Genomic DNA, 20,422 nt, shown 5'->3' with positions numbered 1-20,422 from the left:
GAGGGTGAGTGGGTGGGGCTCTGAGAAAGTGGGAGAGAAAGATACATTTTACATTGTAAGGAAATTCAGTCTTCAGGAGAACTGGATTCCCTCAATAAAGGAACCCAGGGACAAGGGGTAAAAACACCAAAATTAAACATTAGTCCTTTTATGATAATCTGCCCTTTCCTGGTTAGGTAGCTATAGATTCAGCATTACACAGGTATTGCAGTTTTGTTGTTATTTTTGTTACCTGGGTTTGAACTTGGGCACTTAACCACTTAGCCACATCCCCAGGCTTTTTTTTTTTTTTCACTGAGTTGCCTAGGGCCTCACTAAGTTGCTGAGGCTGGCTTTGAACTCATGATGCTCGTGCCTCAGCCTCCTGGACCACTGGGATTACAGACATGTGCCACTATGCCCAGCATGCCATTTTTATTTATTTGTTTTATTTTTATTTTGAAAATCAGAATTAGATTAAAAAAAAAGAATAATTTTATTTTCAGGTTACAATATTCTTTTTCTCTGATATATATGAAGGGAACACAATTTTAAAGATTAAGGTGATTGCTGACTATTAGCATTTTTGTGTCTTTACATATTTTCTCCTATAAGATATTTTTATAATCAGAACAAAGTAATACATTTTATATGTCCTTTTGGTGTAAAACAAAGCATTGAACATTGTTCAGTGGAGGATTTTGAAATGAGTGGATAAAGAGGATGAGGTCATGAAATAAAGTAAAGATGCTTATTTATTGGACTGAACCAAGAAATCAGAACACTGAAATGGGAATAGAGTAGAAATAAGAAATGCCTATGTAAAAGCAAAGTAACCCGAGGTTCTTACTGCATGTGTTTTTAATGATTTAAAAATATGTGTGTGTGTAAAATTATTTTCTCTTGTTTTAATTGAGGTTCGCTGTTAAGGCCCATGATCCATTAATTCAAGCACTAGTTACAGAAGCATGGAAAAGGATGGAAAGGCAAGTATCTGGGTTCATCTTTTAAAGTTAGGGTTATCCTTTTCAGGGTTAGCACAGTGAAATCCTGTAGGAAAAAAAATGGGGAGCTGCCACCTACCTGTCAAGCTTTTATGGAAATTAATGTATTTAAATTCAATTTAGTTTCAGGGTTTTTGATTGTGTAATGTGTTTTTGTTATTTAATAGAGCAAGAAAGTATTTCAGATGTTCCCTTTTTAACTAATAGCCCAGAATAGTGAGTGTGCTTTTCCACATATATATAATTAGTCAAAGTATAAATAGGGTAGAGTCATAGCTACATACTGGACTAGCTGCTTTGACTCTTATCTACCAGAGTTCTGCTTCAGAAAGAAAAGATTTTTTGATTTGTCAATTAGAACCTAGAAGTACAAGAGCTATAAAAGGAGAATAAAGAAGATCAGTTTATTGAATGGAAGGCCATGTAGCCTGTTTAGTTACTTGTCTTTCACTTCATTTTTTTCATTGTTGTTCTGGAAATTAAACGTAGGGGAACTTTACCACTGAGCAACATCTCCAATCCTTTATATTTTTTATTTTGAGACAGGGTCTCACTAAGTTGCTGAGGGTCTCTTTTAGTTGCTCAGGTTGGCCTCACACTTGTGATCTTTCTGCCTCAGCCTCCTGAGTTGCTGGAATTATAGGCATGCCACCATGCCCAGCCTTTCACTCCATTTTTATGTACAGACAGTGACTAGAACTTACAGGTAACTTAGAAGCTTTTTGAAGAAAATAAGTCCATTGCTCTGGACAATATTGATTGAGACCTATTTTCTATAGTATACATGGGTATATTTTTATCATTTTGCCATAATTGATATAATCTAGAAAAACAAGAGATATGTTCAGGATATTCTTGTTGAGATGTCTGTTCTGTAAGAATATGTGGAAAGTTCTCCATGTATAAAAGAACTGAGATCATAACAGATCTCATATTAGGAAAGCTTCAGCTATTTCTGAAAACTTTGAATTTTTTAACCTAGGAATTTTGGATGGCTAAAGGCCATTGTTAGTAAAATAGGACATATGAAAGTGAGGAAAGAGAAAAAATGTGGGAACAGATAAGAGTTTTTTTTTTTTTTAATATTTATTTTTTAGATGTAGTTGGACACAATACCTTTATTTATTTTTTTAATGTGGTGCTGAGGATCAAACCCAGGGCCTCGCATGTGCGAGTGCTCTACCACTGAGCTACAATCCCAGCCCCAGACAAGAAGGTTTTAAAAACTGCAGCGCAGCCCTACCTCTAAACCAAATAGAAAGGTACAAATTTGACCAAGATAAAGGAGAAATAGACTATTTTTTGACAGAGAGGAGTGAGCATTCTCATATTTTTGTTTTTTGGTATATTGCTTCTCAAAGCTTAAATTTTTACAGTTGTTATTTATATTGCCAAATGCTTTAGGTCTTTATTATACAAGCTGGATTAAAGAGGTTCAGAAGGGTTCTCTTGATTTAGAAATTCTGCATCCATCTATGAAGTTGTAGTTTTAGTTAACTTCATTATTTAACCCCGGTTGTCATCTTACCCATTCCATTTCTCCATTCTTGCTTGCTTTCTACCATAACTATCTTTTATCTAAGGTAAACAGAATAATCTTAATTCTTTTTGCAAACAATAAGAAATGTATACTTATTATTTGTTTTGGGTTAAATTTGGTCATTGTTGGTGCTAGGTCAAAGCCTTTTTATTCCTCTTTAAAACAGCAGTAGGTGTTATATGAATTATATAGCTTGAAATCAATTGTAAAATAGATTTTTTGGTTTTACTATTTATGAAACAATTAAATTACAAATGTATCATTATACTTCCCAGTAAATCAGACTTTACATTTTAATGTATTTTCACTTCAAAATAACTCAGAAGATAATGCTTTGTTTTATATGGTGGTTCTTTCTTTCTGTTTTTATCATGTTTCTGTTTGTATCGTGTGTGTGTGTATATATATGTGTGTGTGTATGTATATTGAGATGAGGTCTTGCTACATTGCCTAGGTTGACCTTAGACTCCTGGGTAAATGAGTCTATTGCCTCAGCCTTCCAGTAACTAGACTATAGGCGTGTGCCACTGTGCTTTGCAAAGTATATTTTTTATAATATCAAGTTATAAAAATTTAAAACCCTAATTTATGTCTACAGAACTTCTAATAGAGTTATAGAATAAATATAATTTCTGAATTTTTCACATATTAATTTTTTGTTGTAATAATAGCTATTAATCAGTGATCTGGCTAAAATATCTATGGATTTGTATTTTATAAATACAATATGTAATAATTCAAATGGAATAGATTATTCTGGTTTAGCACTGTATGATAGATCATGGCAAGGACACTTAACATATTTAAAGCCAGAAGTGGAAAAAATAAAAACTATTATGGATGATTTATTTATTCACTTTTTAAAAAATTGGTGCATTCTAGTTGTACATAATGATGGGTTTTGCTGTTATATATTTGTACATGCACACAATATAACAGTATAATTTGGCCAATATCATTCCTCAGCACCTTCCTGCTCCCATTCTTTAGTCCCTTTCCTCTATTGATCTCCCTTTGATTTTTAGGTGATCCACCTTTACCTTTTTTTCCCTTTTGCTTCTCTTAACTATTGCATATGAAAGAAACCAGATGACTCTTGACCTTCTGAGTTTGACTTATTTTGCTTAACATGATGGTCTTTATTTCTATCCATTTTCCTGCAAATTATATGATTTCATTTTTATTTATGACTGAATAAAATTCCATTGTGTATATATACCACATTTTCTTTATCTATTCATCCACTGATGGATACCTAGGATGGTTGCATAGTTTTGCCTATTGAGAATTGTGTTGCTATAAACATGGGTGTACATGTATGTATCACTGTATTAAGATGACTTGAATTATTCAAGATAAATACTGAGGCATGGTATAGTTTGGTCAAATGGTGGTTCCATGCCTAGTCTTTTGAGGACCCTCCATACTGATTTCTACCAGTGGTTGTACTAATTTACAATCCCACCAACAGTGTAATTGTATTCCTTTTGTCTGTATCCTCTCCAGCACTTATTATTATCTGTATTCTTGATGACTGTCATTCTTACTGGTATGAGATAAAATCTCAGTGTAGTTTTGATTTGCATTTCCCAAATGGCTATTGATGTTAAACATTTCTTCATGTATTTGATAGCTATTTACATTTCTTCTTTTGAGAAGTGTCTGTTTAATTCATTTTCTTATTTATTGAGTTATTTGAATTTTTGGTGTAAAGTTTTTTTGAATGACTTAAACATTTACAAAACTGGAGGCTAATATAATGAACTCTCATGTACCCATTATTTAGCTTCAGAAATTATCTATATCACCTCCTGCTCTCTCCCCACCCTTCAGTATACCTTTTGTTTTGTTTTTGGGGTGCTGGGGATTGAACCCAGGGGTGCTGTACCACTGAACTATATCCCTAGCCCTTAAATTCTGTTTTTTTTTTTTTTTTTTTTTCAATTTTGAGATAGAATCTTGCTAAATTGCTAAGGCTGTCCTCAAACTTCCAGTTCTCCTGCCTCAGCCTCTCAAATTGCTGGAATTGGTGTGTGCTACTGCATTCAGCTTTCAGTATGTTTTCACTAGTAATGTTATTTCATCTATAAATACATGTCTCTTAGAAATATAGACTGTAGGGCTGTGGTTGTAGCTCAGTGGTAGAGCACTTGCTTAGAACATGTGAGACACTGGATTCGATCCTTAGCACCACATAAAAATAAATAAAATAAAGATATTGTGTCCATCTACAACTAAAAACAAATTAACAAAAAAGAAAAATAAACTCTAAAAATACATACCCAAAATATTTTAAAAAATATTTTAAAAATATTCCTTTTCAGGTATTAATACCTGATCTGTGTTCAAATTTCCTTGATTGGCCTATGAAGATCCATCTTTTGGCCACTTGTGACTCTCTAAATAAGGTTTACACTGTGTTAAGTTTTTCTCTTTTTCCAAGTAAAGCTTTTATTGGAGAATATTGTATAAAATTACACAAATGGTAAACATACAGCATGATTAATGTGCATATATCTGTCTCTTCTGTGTAATAACATAAAGATCAAGAAACATGAACAGTTCCCCAGAAGTTCCCTTTATGTTCTTTTAGTATCACCGTCCTACCCCAAAAGGATTTTGACTTCTAACATCAAACATCAGTTTTGTTTTTATAGAAATGAAATTCTATGGTATGTACCCTTTTATTTAATTGGCTCAGTATGTTTTAAGGATTCATCTATGATGTTGTATGGTTCAGCAATCTATTTATTGCTATTGTGTAGTATTCTATGGGCATGTGTGATTTACCCATTGTGCTTTCTTCATGAACGTTTAGATTGTTTGCAGTTTTTGCTCTTGCATATTGTGCTGCTGTGAATTTTCTTTTGTTATCTTTTAGTAAATTCAAAATATTTAAATCTAGGGGCTGAGGATGTACTTCAGTTGTAGAACATTTGCCATGCATTCACAAGGCCCCATCACTGCAAAAATAAAAACAAAAATAGAAATTTATGACATTCTTTTTTGCTTTTGTCATACCATTTATTTGATGAAGAATTTGGGTCATTTTTCCTATAGTCAAAATATGAAGTTTTTAAACAGAACTGTTGTATTAGTAGTTATTTGTTAATAGGCAAACTTGCGTTAAAATTGTCAACTTAGCCAGGTGTAGTTGTGCATGCTATAATTCCAGCAGCTCGGGAGGCTGAGGCTGGAGGATCTCAAGTTCAAAGCCAGACTCAGCAATTTAGTGAGGCCATAAGCAACTCAATGAGGGCCTGTCTCTAAATTGAATACAACAAAGGGCTGGAAATGTGGTTTAGTGGTTAAGTGCCACTGGGTTTAATCCCCAGTACCAAAAAATAGAAAAGAAAATTGTCATCTCAAAAAAAAAAAAAAAAGGTTATTTAAATAATTTTGAGTGATTTTTCTTTTTAAATCTTTCTAGAATATCACACTTTTAGCTGTATGATTTGTTATTCTTATGATAATAAGTAATCAGTATTTTAGAAAAATTCACTTAATAATATATTAGTATTTTTGTTGCTTTTTTATTTTATGACTACATTGTTTTAATTAAAAGTTAATACTAATGATCTCCTTTATGTATTTCCTTTAGTAGGTTTGATATTAAAGTACTATCTACATTTTCCACTTGCCTAGCAGATCAACGTTTGTATTTCAGTCCACTAATGGGAAAAATAGCTGATATTGTAAATAGGAACTTGGAAAACATACAGGACTTAAGGTAAATTTATTTATGGGCCTTTTGTTGTGGTAGAAAGATCCTGGGCTTTGGATGTAAACAGTTAGTTATGTGACATAAGGCTAATTTACATGACCTCTTAGAATTTCTCCTCATGTATCTAATAAGAATGGTAACATCTACTTTTCAGTGTTGCATGGGGGTTAGAGATAAGATATGTAAAGTTGAGATGTGTGAAGGATCTACTGCTGAGCCACAACCCTAGCCCTACCTCATAAATGTTAGAATTAACCTGTTACTTTCTATAAAAATGTCTGCTTTGATTTTGATAAAGATTGAATTACATCTGTAAATTAGTTTAGAAACATTTGTCATATTAAAATCTGATGTCTGTATAGCACATGATTTTTTATTTATTTAGGAAAGATGTCTTCTTTAGTGTAGAGGTCTTACATCTTTTGTTTAATTTGTTCCTAAATAATTTATGTTTTGAGATGAAATTTTTAAAATTTTATTTATTTATTCTTTTTTTCTATATTTTTTATTGGTGCATTGTGGTTGTACATAATGATGGGATCCATTATCACATGTTTTACTGAAATTGTTTTTGAACTTCACTTTCCAATTTTTTTTAAAAATATATATAAATACATCAAATGACTTTGTATATTGACTGTATATTCTATGATGGTGCTAAATTCACTAAAAGTGGAAATTTAACTCTTATTAAGCTAGTAGAAGGTATATTTTGAGCCTGGCTTTCTAAGTATCTGCTCTGGTTAGGCTATCTCTGATGTTATGAAATGCTGAAATTGTAAGAAAAAAATTTAACATAACAGTAATGGAAATCTCAGTAAAAAATTATGACTATTGGGTGAGTAGGGTTAATATACATTGATAATATTACTGTCATATCTGTTATGGTCTTCAGTATAATAAGAAGTGGAATTAGAAAGAGGACGGAGAATCAAAGCTAGTTGAAGACCGGGAAGATATTTAGGACAGATAAGGGATGGCTTTGAATGCTATAGTAAGGATCTGAAATGAAAGCAGTGACCTAGAACTGAAAGAAGGGAAAAATTTTGAATATAAGTATCTGTTTCATTTAATCCCCAGGCATCCTTCATTTGTTATATCAGAAATGAAGACTTTATGAGGATAAGTAAGAGAATAAGAGACCCAAGGTCTCTCAGCTAGTAAATGGGGGGATCAAGATTTGAACCTGGGCTTTCTGATTCTAGAGAATTGTACTGCTTCTGAATAGAGTCTAATTTTTTTTTAACTATTTGTTCTTACATGTTTGAAAAAAATTATTTCAGGAGGTTTATTTAAATGGCAATGTTAGGTTAATTATTAATGCTAATTACTGTTAATATTAAACATTGTAACTGAAGCCAAAGTATGTATAACAGGAGCTTTTTTCAATATTAATTGATTCGATTTAAAGGATTAAAGAAAATTGGAAACAAAAGAAGTCAGCCCCCACTTTCCTAATGATTGAGATGGTTTTAGTTTTAGATTTTTGTCTTTCTTATAGACTGTTTTTGTCATCCCCAATAGTTTTTTTAATGTCTTTTTCATTTTGCATACTTTATTCATTATAATATATCCTTGTATTTGTATTTTTCTGATTTTTATATTATGTAAGAATAGTCTGTTGAAAGCAAATGCCATATATTAATCTTGATGTGTCCCATAGTGCCTAGACATGTGACTGATGTTCCTTATGTATTTGTTTGTTTATTTTTTATTTATATTTTACAGTGGTAAGGGTCAAACTCAAGGCCCTGTGCACGTAGGCAAGTGTTCTACCACTAAGCAAAATCCTTAGCCCCCCCTCCTTAGGTATTTGTTATGTGAAGAAATATTGAAAGTCTCCTTCCTCTTTAGTATTGTCTTATGATTGTATATTAATAACAATCTAGCCTGAAACGCTAAAAAACATGAAATTATTCAAATCATTCAGTAGTAAGAAATATTTTCCAGGAGTTTATTAATAAATTACATAGATACATAGGAAAGAGTAGCAAAAAGTCAACTTCTGAAAATACAAAATGAAGTCAAGAGTAGTGTCACACTGTACCTTGTAATCCTAGCTACTCAGGAGGCTAAAGCAGGAGGATTACAAGTTCAAGGCCAGCCTGGGGAACTCATTGAGACCCTGTCTCAAAACAAACAAACAAACAGAAAAAATGACTAGGGATGTAGCTCAGTGGTAGAGCACTTACTTACTTACATACTCAAGGGCCTGGGTCTAATCCCTAGTACCACACAAATACAAAATGAGACTTGTAGGATAGCATTCATGAGCTGTTGGTCCAAAGTGATTTCTGAGTAAAAATATTTTCCAACAAAGTAGTTTTAGTTTTATTTACAGAACAAGGTATTTTATATATTCCATAAAAAATATTAATTTGAATGTTTTTTTTCTCTAAAAGTGATTACTGGGAGATCTGAATTCAACTCCCTTTAATATTTAAATGAAAAATTTTACAGTACGCGACATTTTTGCCAATTTCTTTCCACATCTAATGATTTAGTTTTGGTTGTTTTCTTCAGTAATGTAAAAATTTGTCTTTTTCCTTCTTCAGGTCCTTGTGTGTCTTGATGGTCAACATATCTTCTTTAATATCACAACATTTTCAAGAACAATTAGTGAATAAAACAGAGCTTCTTTTTGACAACATGAGTTCTCCTGAGGTCGACATTGCAAAAAGAATAGTACAATTTCTTCAAAATGTTAAATATAGATATTACCCTCTATTAGAGAGGTGTAATAAAGTGTTTTTAGATAACATAAACTACCTTGATTTGGATTCCGTCAGTAAAATATTTGATGGATATCAGTTCCTACAGTTTTATAGTTTTGAATTTGTTATAGTGGCTAAAAAGAGGCTAACTGAGATGATTCCTCTCTTTGATAACCCTGCAAGCTTTGTGAAATTGTTTGTTGCATTGGGACCAGTGGCAGGACCTGAAGAAAAGAAACAGTGAGTTCAATGTCATATGCTTTACTTTTCTTCTTGGGAATATATGGAGTCTTCAAGCTTAGGTCTCCTTGGCCCTCTGGCACAAAAATTACCCAATTAAACCATGAAGGGGAAATAATCTGTTATGATCTGCTTCTTGATTCTTTATCCTTATTTATATCTCCAACTCTTAATCTACTGGTATGTTCTAAAAGGGAGCCAATAAATTGCTGGTGCTGGGCCAACACAGAAAAAACTGAGGGAGAACACTAAGTGATTTTATGTTCCCTTCCTAGACCAGGTGACTGGGTTTATGGGTTTATATGGGCACAAATTAAGTGTATTTATACTTAGAACTATAGTGGATCTAACAACGAACCCTTTTGTGGTTTCTTGTAGTCATTGCATTCATCATCAAAAGCACATATTATGCACATTGGCATATTTCCTATGTGAATTTGGTCTGACTCTGCCTTTTAAAATTTTCCATTTTTGATGGATATTGATTTAGAGAAATATTTGAGATATAAAGATGAGCAAATATGAAATTAATACATAAGCTAAATATGACTAGTACATAAGATTCTTCTTTCCTAGGCCATGTGACTGGGTTTACACTTGGGTATAAGATTCCCCTTTCCGGCATAAGCATATGGAATATTTAGAATAACAGCCCTTTTGGATAAGTATGATTAATGGATTCAGTTAAGCAGGGGGTTTCTAGGAGTTGTGTAACAGAGGAATCTGCATCATTATTCTGTTAAGGAAAACTTTATAGAAAATTTTTATTTTTGAATTATATGAAAAAAATTAAAGGGGGGCTGTGGTTGTAGCTCATTGGTAGACTGCTGGTCTAGCACCTGTAAAGCACTTGGTTCAATCCTCAGTACCACATAAAATAAATAAATAAGATAAAAATACTGTGTCCATCTACAACTAAAAATATATTTTAAAAATTAAGGGTACATCTTAAGAGATTGCATCTATATAGAAACATAATTATTTAAAAAAATGTTTACTGTAATCTTTTTGTCACCAAGCAAATATTAAAATCTGATATTAGGGCTAGAGCTATTGCTCAGTGGTAAAGCATTTGCCCAACATGTGCAAAGCTCTGAATTCCATCCCCAGCACTTAAAAGGAAAAAAAAAAAAAAAAAACTCATGCTAAAGAAATACAAGAGTTGTAAAGTTGGATTTAATTGGGTTTCTGCTTCAAGGAATTTATATTTTAATTAGGAGGAAAATAATTTTTTTTATTATGTACAAAGTTGCTAGGATTAGAAGTAAATAATTGAAATATTTAGTATTAGAGCATCACAACATGGTTTATGACTAAATACTAAAATTAGTGTTGTAGACTGGAAATGTTGTGGGTAGATAGAAGTGAGAGAAACATAGATTGAAGTGGTTGAGAAAAAAGCCTTGGGGAGAAGATGGGTTTGAAGCATTCCATAATGTTGGTGAAAGGATGGTATGGAGCTATGAATAGAAAATTTATTCTTCTCTCCTCAGATTTCATCTTTTGAATTTATCTTTTAAACTACTCCAAAAGACTTATCTTTTTTGTATTAGTACATATTATAGAGGAATAGATATCATTGTGGGATATTCATATATGCATATAAGACACTTATATCTTGATTCTTTCATTACCACAGCACTTTGGATAGTTTCAAAATAGGTCATCTTGGGGCTGGGGTTGTGGCTCAGTGGTAGAGTACTTGCCTAGCATGTGTGAGGCACTGGGTTAGATAAAGAAAGAAAGAAAGAAAGAAAGGTATTATTAATCTGCAACTAAAAAACATTTCAAAAAATAGGTCATCTTTGTTAATTTTTGGATTGTAGTGTTACAGTTAGTGCTTAATATATAAGATTTTTGTTAATAGGAAGGTAAATTGGCTTTCAGGTTAGTTCTTACACAATTTTAAACATCTGACAAGATGTTATAAAATCTCACTAGATTTAATAAATATTATTAAAAATATCAATTTAATATTTTATTTACAGACAGGCTCTCACTTAGTTGCTTAGGGCCTAACTAAGATGCTGAGACTGGCTTTGAACTCAAGATCCTCCTGCCTCAGCCTCCCCAGCTTCTGGGATTACAGGTGTGCACCTGGCTTACAGCCTTTTATTTTAAAAAAATTACAAGTTAGCCAGGCATGGTTGCATATACCTATAATCCCAGCAGCTGGGGAGGCTGAGGCAGGAGGATCACAAGTTCAAGGCCAGCCTTAGAAACTTAGCAAGGCTCTAAGCAACTTAGCAATTAGTGAGACCCTGTCTCAAAATGAAAAATAAAAAGGACTGAAAATGTAGCTCAGTGGTAAATCACCCCTGGGTTTAATCCCCAATTCTGAAAAAAAAAAGAAAGAAAGTAAAAAATATTAGGTTAATTATCAGTTTTTAATTGTAAAAATATTTTTCTTTGCTTTTAGACTTAAATCAACCATGTTATTGATATCAGAGGAGCTCACCAGCCAGCAAGCCTTAGCAGTGGTGAAAGCAATGGAAGATATGGAAAGCAGAAATTCACATTTGATTAAAAAGTAATCTTTACTGAAAGATCTTTACTGAAAGTCCTGGTGTTTAGTTGTCATTCAGAAGTAGCCTTTTTTTTTTTTCCAATTTTTTTTTTTTTTTTGTAGTTGTATATGGACAGAATGCCTTTATTTTATTTTTAATTTTTTTTTTTTTTTTTTTTTGTAGTTGTAGAGGAACAGCGTGCCTTTATTTTGTTTTGTTTATATGTGGTGCTAAGAATTGAACCCAGTGCCTCACACATGCTAGGAAAGTGCTGTGCCATTGAGCTACAGCCCCAGCCCCATAAGTAGTAAAAGAATTGAGTAAAATAATTGTTTTCTATAATAATTGTTTTGAAGAAATAAGGAGTCAGCACTTAAGGCATTGCTTTTGTTCTTGTTTCTTTTTCACAATAGAGTTAACAAAAATTTTTATATCATCTTTCATTTCATTTACTGCTGCTGTTCTGCTAGAGCAAAGTATCATAATCCACACAAGTGGAGAGCACAGAACAAGGAACCTACTATTCAAGAGAACAGTTAACATCCATCTATACTACAGTGTTACCTTGAAAAAATAATACCATGTTCTGGCTTTTTAAAATTTATTTACTTATTTTTTAGGTGTAGGTGGACACAACACAATGCCCTTTTATTTTTATGTGGTGCTGAGGATCAAACCTGGGTCCCGCCCATGCTAGGCAGGTACTCTACCTGAGCCACAATCCCAGTCCCGTATATTCTGGCTTTTTTGATAACTTGAAATTGAAGAAAAAAATATATTTTTAAATTATGTATGCTTAATTTTCATTATCTATCATATGTGCATTTCTTTTGATATTTCTTCTAGTTACCTCTTAGCATTTCCCATTTATATATATATGTATATATATAATATATATATTGTATATATATATATATTTTTTTGTTCTAATTATACATGACAGTGGAATGCATTTTGGCCCATCATACACAGATGGAGTATAATTTCTCATTCATCTGGTTGTACATGATGTAGAGTTACACAGTCATGTAATTATATATGCACATAGGGTCATAATATCAGATTCATTCTCCTATTATTCCTACCCCCATGGCTCCCATTTTTTTTGTGTGTGGTGGTTGTGCTGGGGATTCCATTGTTTTTAAGCATTTCTGTTTGAGGGCCAGTAGATTTAAGGAAGAAAATTAAATCACTTTTGTCAATTGTTATTAATTTGGTAAAGATTTTGTTATGAGGCAGATGTAGAATTTGTAGTCCTGTTCTGTGAAATTTTTAAAAAAAAATTATTTAGGAAGTAAAACTATGCTTTTCTAGCTTTTTACTATTCATAGTTGAATATTATTTATTTCATACTTCACTGATTGTTTAATTTTAATTATTTACATTTTTTCCCTCTTTTTCTTCCTTCCTTCCTTCCTTCCATCCTCCCACCCCGCTTTCTTGTACCGGGGATTGAACCCAGGGGTGTTTTACCACTAAGCTCATCCCTAGTCTTTTTTTTTTTTTTTTGATACCAGCGATTAAACTCAGGGGCACTTGACCACTGAGCCACATCCCCAGCCCTGTTTTATATTTTATTTAGAGACAGGGCCTCTCTGAGTTGCTTAGCGCCTCACTTTTGCTGAGGCAGGCTTTGAACTCTGGATCCTCTTGAATCAGACTCCTGAGCTGCTGGGATTACAGGTGTGACCACTGCGTCCGGCCCCTTGTCCTTTTTATTTTTTATTTTGAGACAGGTTCTTACTAATTTGCCAAGGCTGGCCTTGAACTTGCTAATCTTTCTGCCTTAGCCTCCTGAGTTGCTGAGATTACAGATGTGCACCACACCACCTGATTTTTTTTTTTTTTTTTTTTGGTAACTTGGATTGAACCAAGGGGTACTTAACCACTGAGTCACATCCCCAGCCCATTTTTATACTTTATTTAGAGACAGGGTCTCACTAAGTTGCTTAGGACCTTACTAAGTTGTTGAGACAGGCTTTGAATTTGAGATCTTCCTGCCTCAGCCTCCCCAGCTGCTGGGATTATAGGCATGGCTCACACCTGACTCTTAATTATAATTGTTTACATATTTCTATTGCCGTCTTGAGATAGTTCTGTAAAAAACAGAAAATCTTGTCTCCTTCACTGCTGTTCCTCCAGTACAGAACAGAGTATCTGGAATGCAAACTGCACAGTGTTTCATAAATCAATGAGTAAAATGGTTGTAATATATGTTCTGTCATTCTTTTTAGAATTGCTTCAGTTTTGCATAAACATTTGGATGACTATAAACCAGTAGAGTTATTGAAGATAACTCAGGCATTAATTTTTCTACATTTTCAAAGTAAAGCACTTTTTGTGAAACTCAGAGAATTGCTGCTTAGGTAAGATTAAAATATGAATTTGTTCAGTGTTTCGTTTTGTAATCTATCTGCAATATTTGAATTGCTTAATTATGTACAGAATTACTAGACTTTTTGGAGGGGAAATTGAGGAGTTTGTTATTAAAAATGTTAAGATCTGGGGGTGTAGCTCAATGGTAGAATGCTTGCCCAGCATAATTGAGGACCTAGGATCAAAACCCTAGTAGCATAAAAGGGAAAAAATTATTTTAAAGATGAGAATAATTACTGGAATGAGGTTCAGGCCAAATCAATCTTTTCCCCTCCATTTATCACTACTAATTTGATTTCTCATATTGATTTCTAAAAGATAAAGCATGGGATTATATATTGTAATCAAAACATTGACATATATTGAAAATGATTTTTATTGTAATAAAGTGATATGTTATTATGATTAAAAAGAATTTGAACTGAGAAATAAGGATTGACTTTTTTCAGATGAGAATTTAACATGTTAGATATAAGAGTTTACCCTTTTCTTGAAGAAATAGCTTTCTTATTTAAATGATTACATCCATGGTTATTGTTTCTTTACCCTTTCTGTGTTTCATATAGAATCTGAGTAGTGAGAGTACCTTATATATCTCTATAGTTTAAAATTTTATCAAAAATGTCTTTTCTTTCTTGCTGGGTACAGTGGAGCACGCCTGTAACCCTAGCGGCTTGTGAGGCCAAAACAGGAGGATTGAGAGTTCAAAGCCAGCTTCAGCAATGGGGAGGCACTAACCAACTCAGTGAGACCCTATCTCTAAATAAAATACAAAATAGGGTGTGATGTGATTCAGTGGTTGAGTGCCCTGAGTTCAATCCCTGGTACCCACCCCCCAAAAAAAGTTTTTTCTCATTTATTTATTATTTTAGTTCTAGCCATCAAATTCAGGGTCTCATGCTTGCAACATAAGTGATCTCCACTGAGCTGTCCCCCCACTCTACAAAAAAATACGTTTTTCTTCCTTTTTTTTTTTTTTTTTTGAGATAGAGTCTTAGTATGTTTCCCAGCCTGGCCTAGAAATAATGGTTCTCCTATCTTCAACTCCCAAATAGTTGGGGATTGATTATAGGTGTATAACACCATATACCCTGCTCAAAAACTATTTTTGAGTCATTGAGTAATTTAAAATTTGGGGAGAATTTATAAAAAAATTGTAAGTGCTTCATGATTTAGAATTACCTCCCTTCACTTCAGTATAGACAATTTCAAGTTGGTATTAGAGGGAATGAAGTCTAATTCAATTAACATAAGTGCTTATATAAAAAGTTCCTGAAACAGCTCAGAAAACTTGAGAGTTCTTGTATTGAAATAACATCTGGTTGAGGTTTATTTTGGTACTGAGGACTGAACCAGGGATGCTTTACCACTGAGCCACATGCTCAGCTTTTTATTTTTTATTTTGAGACAGGGCCTCCCTAAATTGCTGAGGACCTCACTAAGTTGCTGAGACTGTCCTTGAATTTGCTTTCCTCCTGCCTCAGTTTCCTAAATTGCTGGGAATATAGGTTTGAGCTACCATGCCCAGCTATGTTTGTTATTTTTTAACTTAATGAAGTATAATCTACATAAAAATGTACATATCCCCCATCTTATTGCTTTGTACCTATCTCCAGGGTTAACTGCTGTTTCTATTTCTAGCTGTGTGTGATTAGTTTTGCCTTTATACTTTTATATAAACAGAATTATGCAGTTTGATTTATTTTTTATCTGGATTGTGTGAATTTTAGTGGTTTTTTTGTTTGTTTTTTGTGGTATTTGGATTTGTTTATTTATTATTTTTTGAAACAGAGTCTTGCTATGTTGCCTGCATTCTTTGTGTTTGTTTATCTGTGCTAAATTAATATTTTAAAAAGCAACTCAATTTTTTTTTAACTTAGATTGGATTATTCCTTCTTCTACTTCTAAATCTGAAGATTTTTTAAAAGCTCCCAGATTTTTTTATTTATAGTTTAACAATTGATGTCCCCTTGGTGGACTGTTCAGCATGGAGATTTTGGGAAAGAATATTGTATGTGGGGTGTGTGTGTGTGTGTGTGTGTGTGTGTGTTTTGTGGTTGGACTTCCTATATAACTGAAATGAAAGGGAAGTAATATTGAATGATTACTTTGTGCCAAGGCCTATACAAGGTCAAAGCAGTTCCTGACAGGTCATATTAGAAACTGAGCCCAAATTCTTCCTCTAGCAACAGCACTAGAAACATTACTCTGACACTGACCTTCTGTTTGGCAGGGACTATGGTTTTATTTTTGCATAAAAAACTCAGAGCATGCTTTGGGAAATCTTAGGCTCTTCTCAGTGACCCTTTGCAACTTGTCATTTTTAAAGTATCTAAATATTCTTAAATTAGCTCCCATTTTAAGCTTACCTCATATGTTGATTATAATAATAATGATATATTCACTTTTAATATATATATTTTTTGGTTTTGCTGGTTGCTGATGTATTAATTTTGTTCTTTTCATCCCTACCCCTTCTTTTATAGTTATTTGAAAGTTAGTGTCATACCGAGTGAGATTTCCATCCTGGTCTATGCTATTTCGATGCTTCCTTCTCCTCACCTAGATGAAGCATCAGTATCCCGAATTGAAGCAGTTTTACCACAGTGTAACCTATATGGCTTGAATGATTTTGCCACATCTGTTTTAAGATGGATTCAGTATGATCACATGCATATGAGTAGCATTACTGGGAAACAACTGAAACTACTTCAAAAATTAGATCACTACAGTCATCAGAGATTACAACAAAGCAACAATTTAGATCTGTTATGGGAAGAAGTTAAATCTTTAAAAGAAGACTGGTTTCGTGAATCTCTTGTTGAAGAAACAATTGCAGCTTTACATCGTTTGATGGATGGAATGAATTGTATGAACGTTTCAAAGATTGCATCTTTTATATCTAGAACTAACTACCTCAGTACTTTGCTACTTGATAAGATAGCCTCAGTGGTTATTGAGCAGATTGAAAAGGTGAAATTTAAATGTTATACTTTAGTATAACATAAGTACTTTGAGAACTTGGATTAGAATTTAAAGGTTAAAAATTAATCTATGGTTTCTGGTTCAATAATTTGTTCTCCCTTTAAAACCACTACCTCCAGATTTGGGGAGATCAGTGGCATTCTTTGCTTCCTTACAGTATTGTTAAGATCAGTAATCAGAATTCTTTGACTAGAAGGAAACACTTAAAATGACACTGAGTGTATTAAGGTAGTAGAGGATGAAGAATTTTTGTTTTTCCTTTTTCTTTTTTTATAATCCTATGGTATTACTTTTATTGTTTTAAAATATTTGTGTTCAAAAGTGCATGATAAGTGTGAAAACTTAGAAAATTGTAAGATATACACTGACATCAGTATTCTTCAATTGTCAGTGCATCTTTTTAAAAAAATATTTTGAGTTGTAGATGGGCACAATACTTTATTTTTATGTGGCGCTGAGGATCAAACCCTGTTCTTCACACATGCAAGATAAGTGCTTTAGCACTGAGCTACAACCCTGGCCCTGTCAGTGTATCTTATCACAGGTTTATTTCTGAAACTAACCTATAAAATGATGCTTTGTGGATTATGTGAGAAGAATCTCACTTATATAATCACTATTGTAAATACAATATATATATAAAATCAGGATAAGGCCTTTACTTAGATGACAGTATTTCTCAACAAATGAAAATAAAAGTCTTATTTGCTTAGCTTAGTGCCTAACAGTTATTAAGTATTGGATGAGTGAGTGAATAATGAAATTTAAAAAAAGAATAAATGAAAACAGTATGTTGATGATTACAAATTAAGAAACTTATTTATTTATATGATGATTCTGTAAAATGCACTGATATGGAAATAAGTGATTCTGTTTACTATTTTAATTAGTAGTGGGATCTGTATTAGAGTTTTACAACTAATGAAATCAATTTGTAGATTGTCTAATTTTTTCTGCATTAGCACTTTTGGAATTGTTAATAATAATTAGTCATGGAGTTAAATAAGTTTATAGCAGCATAGAAAAAATTAATAAGCAGAGTGATAACATCTATCATTTAACTATAGTCATGTTAGGAAAAAGTTGACTTAAAATAATAATTAGGGGCTGTAGCTCAGTGGTAGAGTGCTTGCCTGGCATGTATGAGGCACTGGGTTCAATCCTCAACACCACATATAAATAAATAGGTAAATAAATAAATAAAATAAAGGGGTCCATCTACAACTGAAAAAATATTTAAAAAATAATAATTAGGTTAAAATTTTCTTTCAGTTTACTGAAGTTTAACTGTAAAATATTTGTTCTATTTATACAGATCCATCCTTTTTCAATTCTTGCTATTATTCTTCCATTCAGCATTTTGAACTATGATCCACCTCAAAGGAATGAATTTTTGGGGACATGCATGCAATGCCTTAATTCTCACTTAGGTGGGTATATTGTTTGGTAATGCATTGAATGAGTAGATCAGAGGATACTTGAGCTAAGCATGAGCTTAGAGGTGTCCCTCATTATAGGATAAGCATAAATAGTCATGAATTCTGTACCTAAGCATGTTTTATATCCCTTTTTGAAACTTTCATCATGAAAAATGTAAAACCTGTATTAAAAATGAAAAGAATTGAATAAGAAACACCTATACTCAATGTGTAGATTTAGTAATGCTACCATTTTATCATATGTGCCTTATCTGTTTTTCTCTCTTGTTCACTTTTTTTGGAGCCATTTCTAAGTATGTTGTAGACATTGTGATCTTTTATCCCTAATCACTGTACTATATGCTTTCTAAGAATAATAACACTTCATACTGTTAGCACATCTAAGAAACTTATTAATAGTTCCCAAATATCTAATATATAGTCCACATTTAAATCTCCCCAATTGTTCCTAAATGCCTTTTAGGTTATTTTGGACCCAGGATCCATCAAGGTTCACTCTTTGCTTTTGGTTGTAATCTTTTCAGTCTCTTGTAGTCTACAATATTTTTTCTATTTTAAACTCAGAATTGATATTTCATGGGGAGGTTTTTTTACTTTTTTCTAACTTTTTGTTATTAAAGTTTTCAAATATTTAGAAAACTTGAAAGGACAATATCAGACATCTGTATATTGTATACTTATAATCTTAGCTTGAATAATGATTAACAGTTGAACAAGTAATATCTACTTCCTGGTCCACAATCACACTTTCCCAGTTGTTCTTTCTAACTTTTTTAAAACAACCAGGGGTTGGGGATATAGCTCAGTTGATAGAGTGCTTGCCTCACATGCACAAGGCCCTGGGTTCAATCCTCAGTACCACAAAACAAAACAAGACAGAATTTAGTGGTTATGTCACTTTCCCCCTATCTTTTTTCTTGATATTTATTTTATAGAATAGAGATCAGCCATTTATTGTAGGTTGTGTCACATTATGGATTTGTCCATTTGCTTTCTTTTGGCTTGTTCCTCCATTTCCTGTATTTCTAGCAAATTAGAAGTTAGTTATAGAAACTTAAAATTAAGTTTAGATGTGTCTTATATTTATATGAGATCTGGAAACACATACTATTTGATTGTTTCTGTCCATTTTAACAGTTTGTTTATTGAAAGTAAATATTTCTTAGGTGCTTTAGGTGTTTATGAATTGTCTGAAAGGTTGGTGCTCTGGTGCTGATTATTTTGTGTGTCCTAAAAAAGTTTTAAAATAATGTTTCAGTACTGGGGCAAAATGGAATAAAGTTGGTCTTTCCTGTCATTGGCGTTAGCAGAAGCAGATAACAAGAGGCAGGAAATTATTTTTTCCCTGTTATTCCTTATTTTGGCTTCTGAATTGTATTTGAGAGAAGTTGGCCTTCAAGGAGTAGGGTTTAAATTTTTTTAAATTGGTATAAAATAAGTATCACATAACAGTGGGTTTTGTTGTAGCATTTTATATATGCATATGATATAATTTGATCGGTTTAATTCCACAGTCCCTCCTCTTCTTTCTCTTCTTTCTTCCCTCCACCTTATTTCCTTCCTCTACCCTAATGGTTTCCCTTCTATTTTCAGGAAATTCTCCTACTCCCTTTCTTTTATTTTTTCTCTCTAGCTTAAACATATGAGAGAAAACATACACTTGTCTTCCTGAGTCTTGCTTATATTACTTAATATAATGCTTAAGGGTAGGGTTTTATGGGGCTTTTCTTCTCAGATCCTAACCACTTCTTATCCGTGAAATTTTTAAAAGTGAACTATCTGGTAGTTCTTACCTTTTCAGTGAACACCCTCCATATATGTTTTTTGTATATGTGTATGGTACTAGGAATTGAACCCAAGGCCTTATGCATGTTGGCAAGCACTTACCACTGAGCTATGAGCCCTTTTAAAAGT

The 20,422-nt window shown here is 32.8% G+C and overlaps 1 protein-coding gene across 7 annotated transcripts in view; it reads left to right on the top strand.

Annotated features, from left to right (window-relative positions):
* Positions 1 to 20,422, top strand: part of Fastkd1 (FAST kinase domains 1) — a 36,493-nt gene that overhangs the window by 4,191 nt on the left and 11,880 nt on the right. For 2 of the 7 annotated variants that reach the window (XM_015479290.2, XM_048812438.1), the window contains 7 exons: positions 897 to 965; positions 6,128 to 6,253; positions 8,803 to 9,201; positions 11,621 to 11,731; positions 13,943 to 14,074; positions 16,571 to 17,057; positions 18,385 to 18,499. In XM_015479290.2, the coding sequence (XP_015334776.1) occupies positions 897 to 965; positions 6,128 to 6,253; positions 8,803 to 9,201; positions 11,621 to 11,731; positions 13,943 to 14,074; positions 16,571 to 17,057; positions 18,385 to 18,499 (1,439 nt within the window). Of the gene's footprint in view, positions 1 to 896; positions 966 to 4,885; positions 5,196 to 6,124; positions 6,254 to 8,802; positions 9,202 to 11,620; positions 11,732 to 13,942; positions 14,075 to 16,570; positions 17,058 to 18,384; positions 18,500 to 20,422 lie in introns of those variants that run through there. The other 5 variants (XM_048812433.1, XM_048812437.1, XM_048812436.1 and 2 more) reach the window with 4 other exon arrangements.

This window comes from Marmota marmota, unplaced genomic scaffold, assembly GCF_001458135.2.
Source record: "Marmota marmota marmota unplaced genomic scaffold, marMar, whole genome shotgun sequence".
Taxonomy (NCBI): domain Eukaryota; kingdom Metazoa; phylum Chordata; class Mammalia; order Rodentia; family Sciuridae; genus Marmota; species Marmota marmota.
The sequence above is the reverse complement of the archived record's forward strand: the minus strand, read 5'-3'. Positions and strand labels throughout refer to the sequence as shown.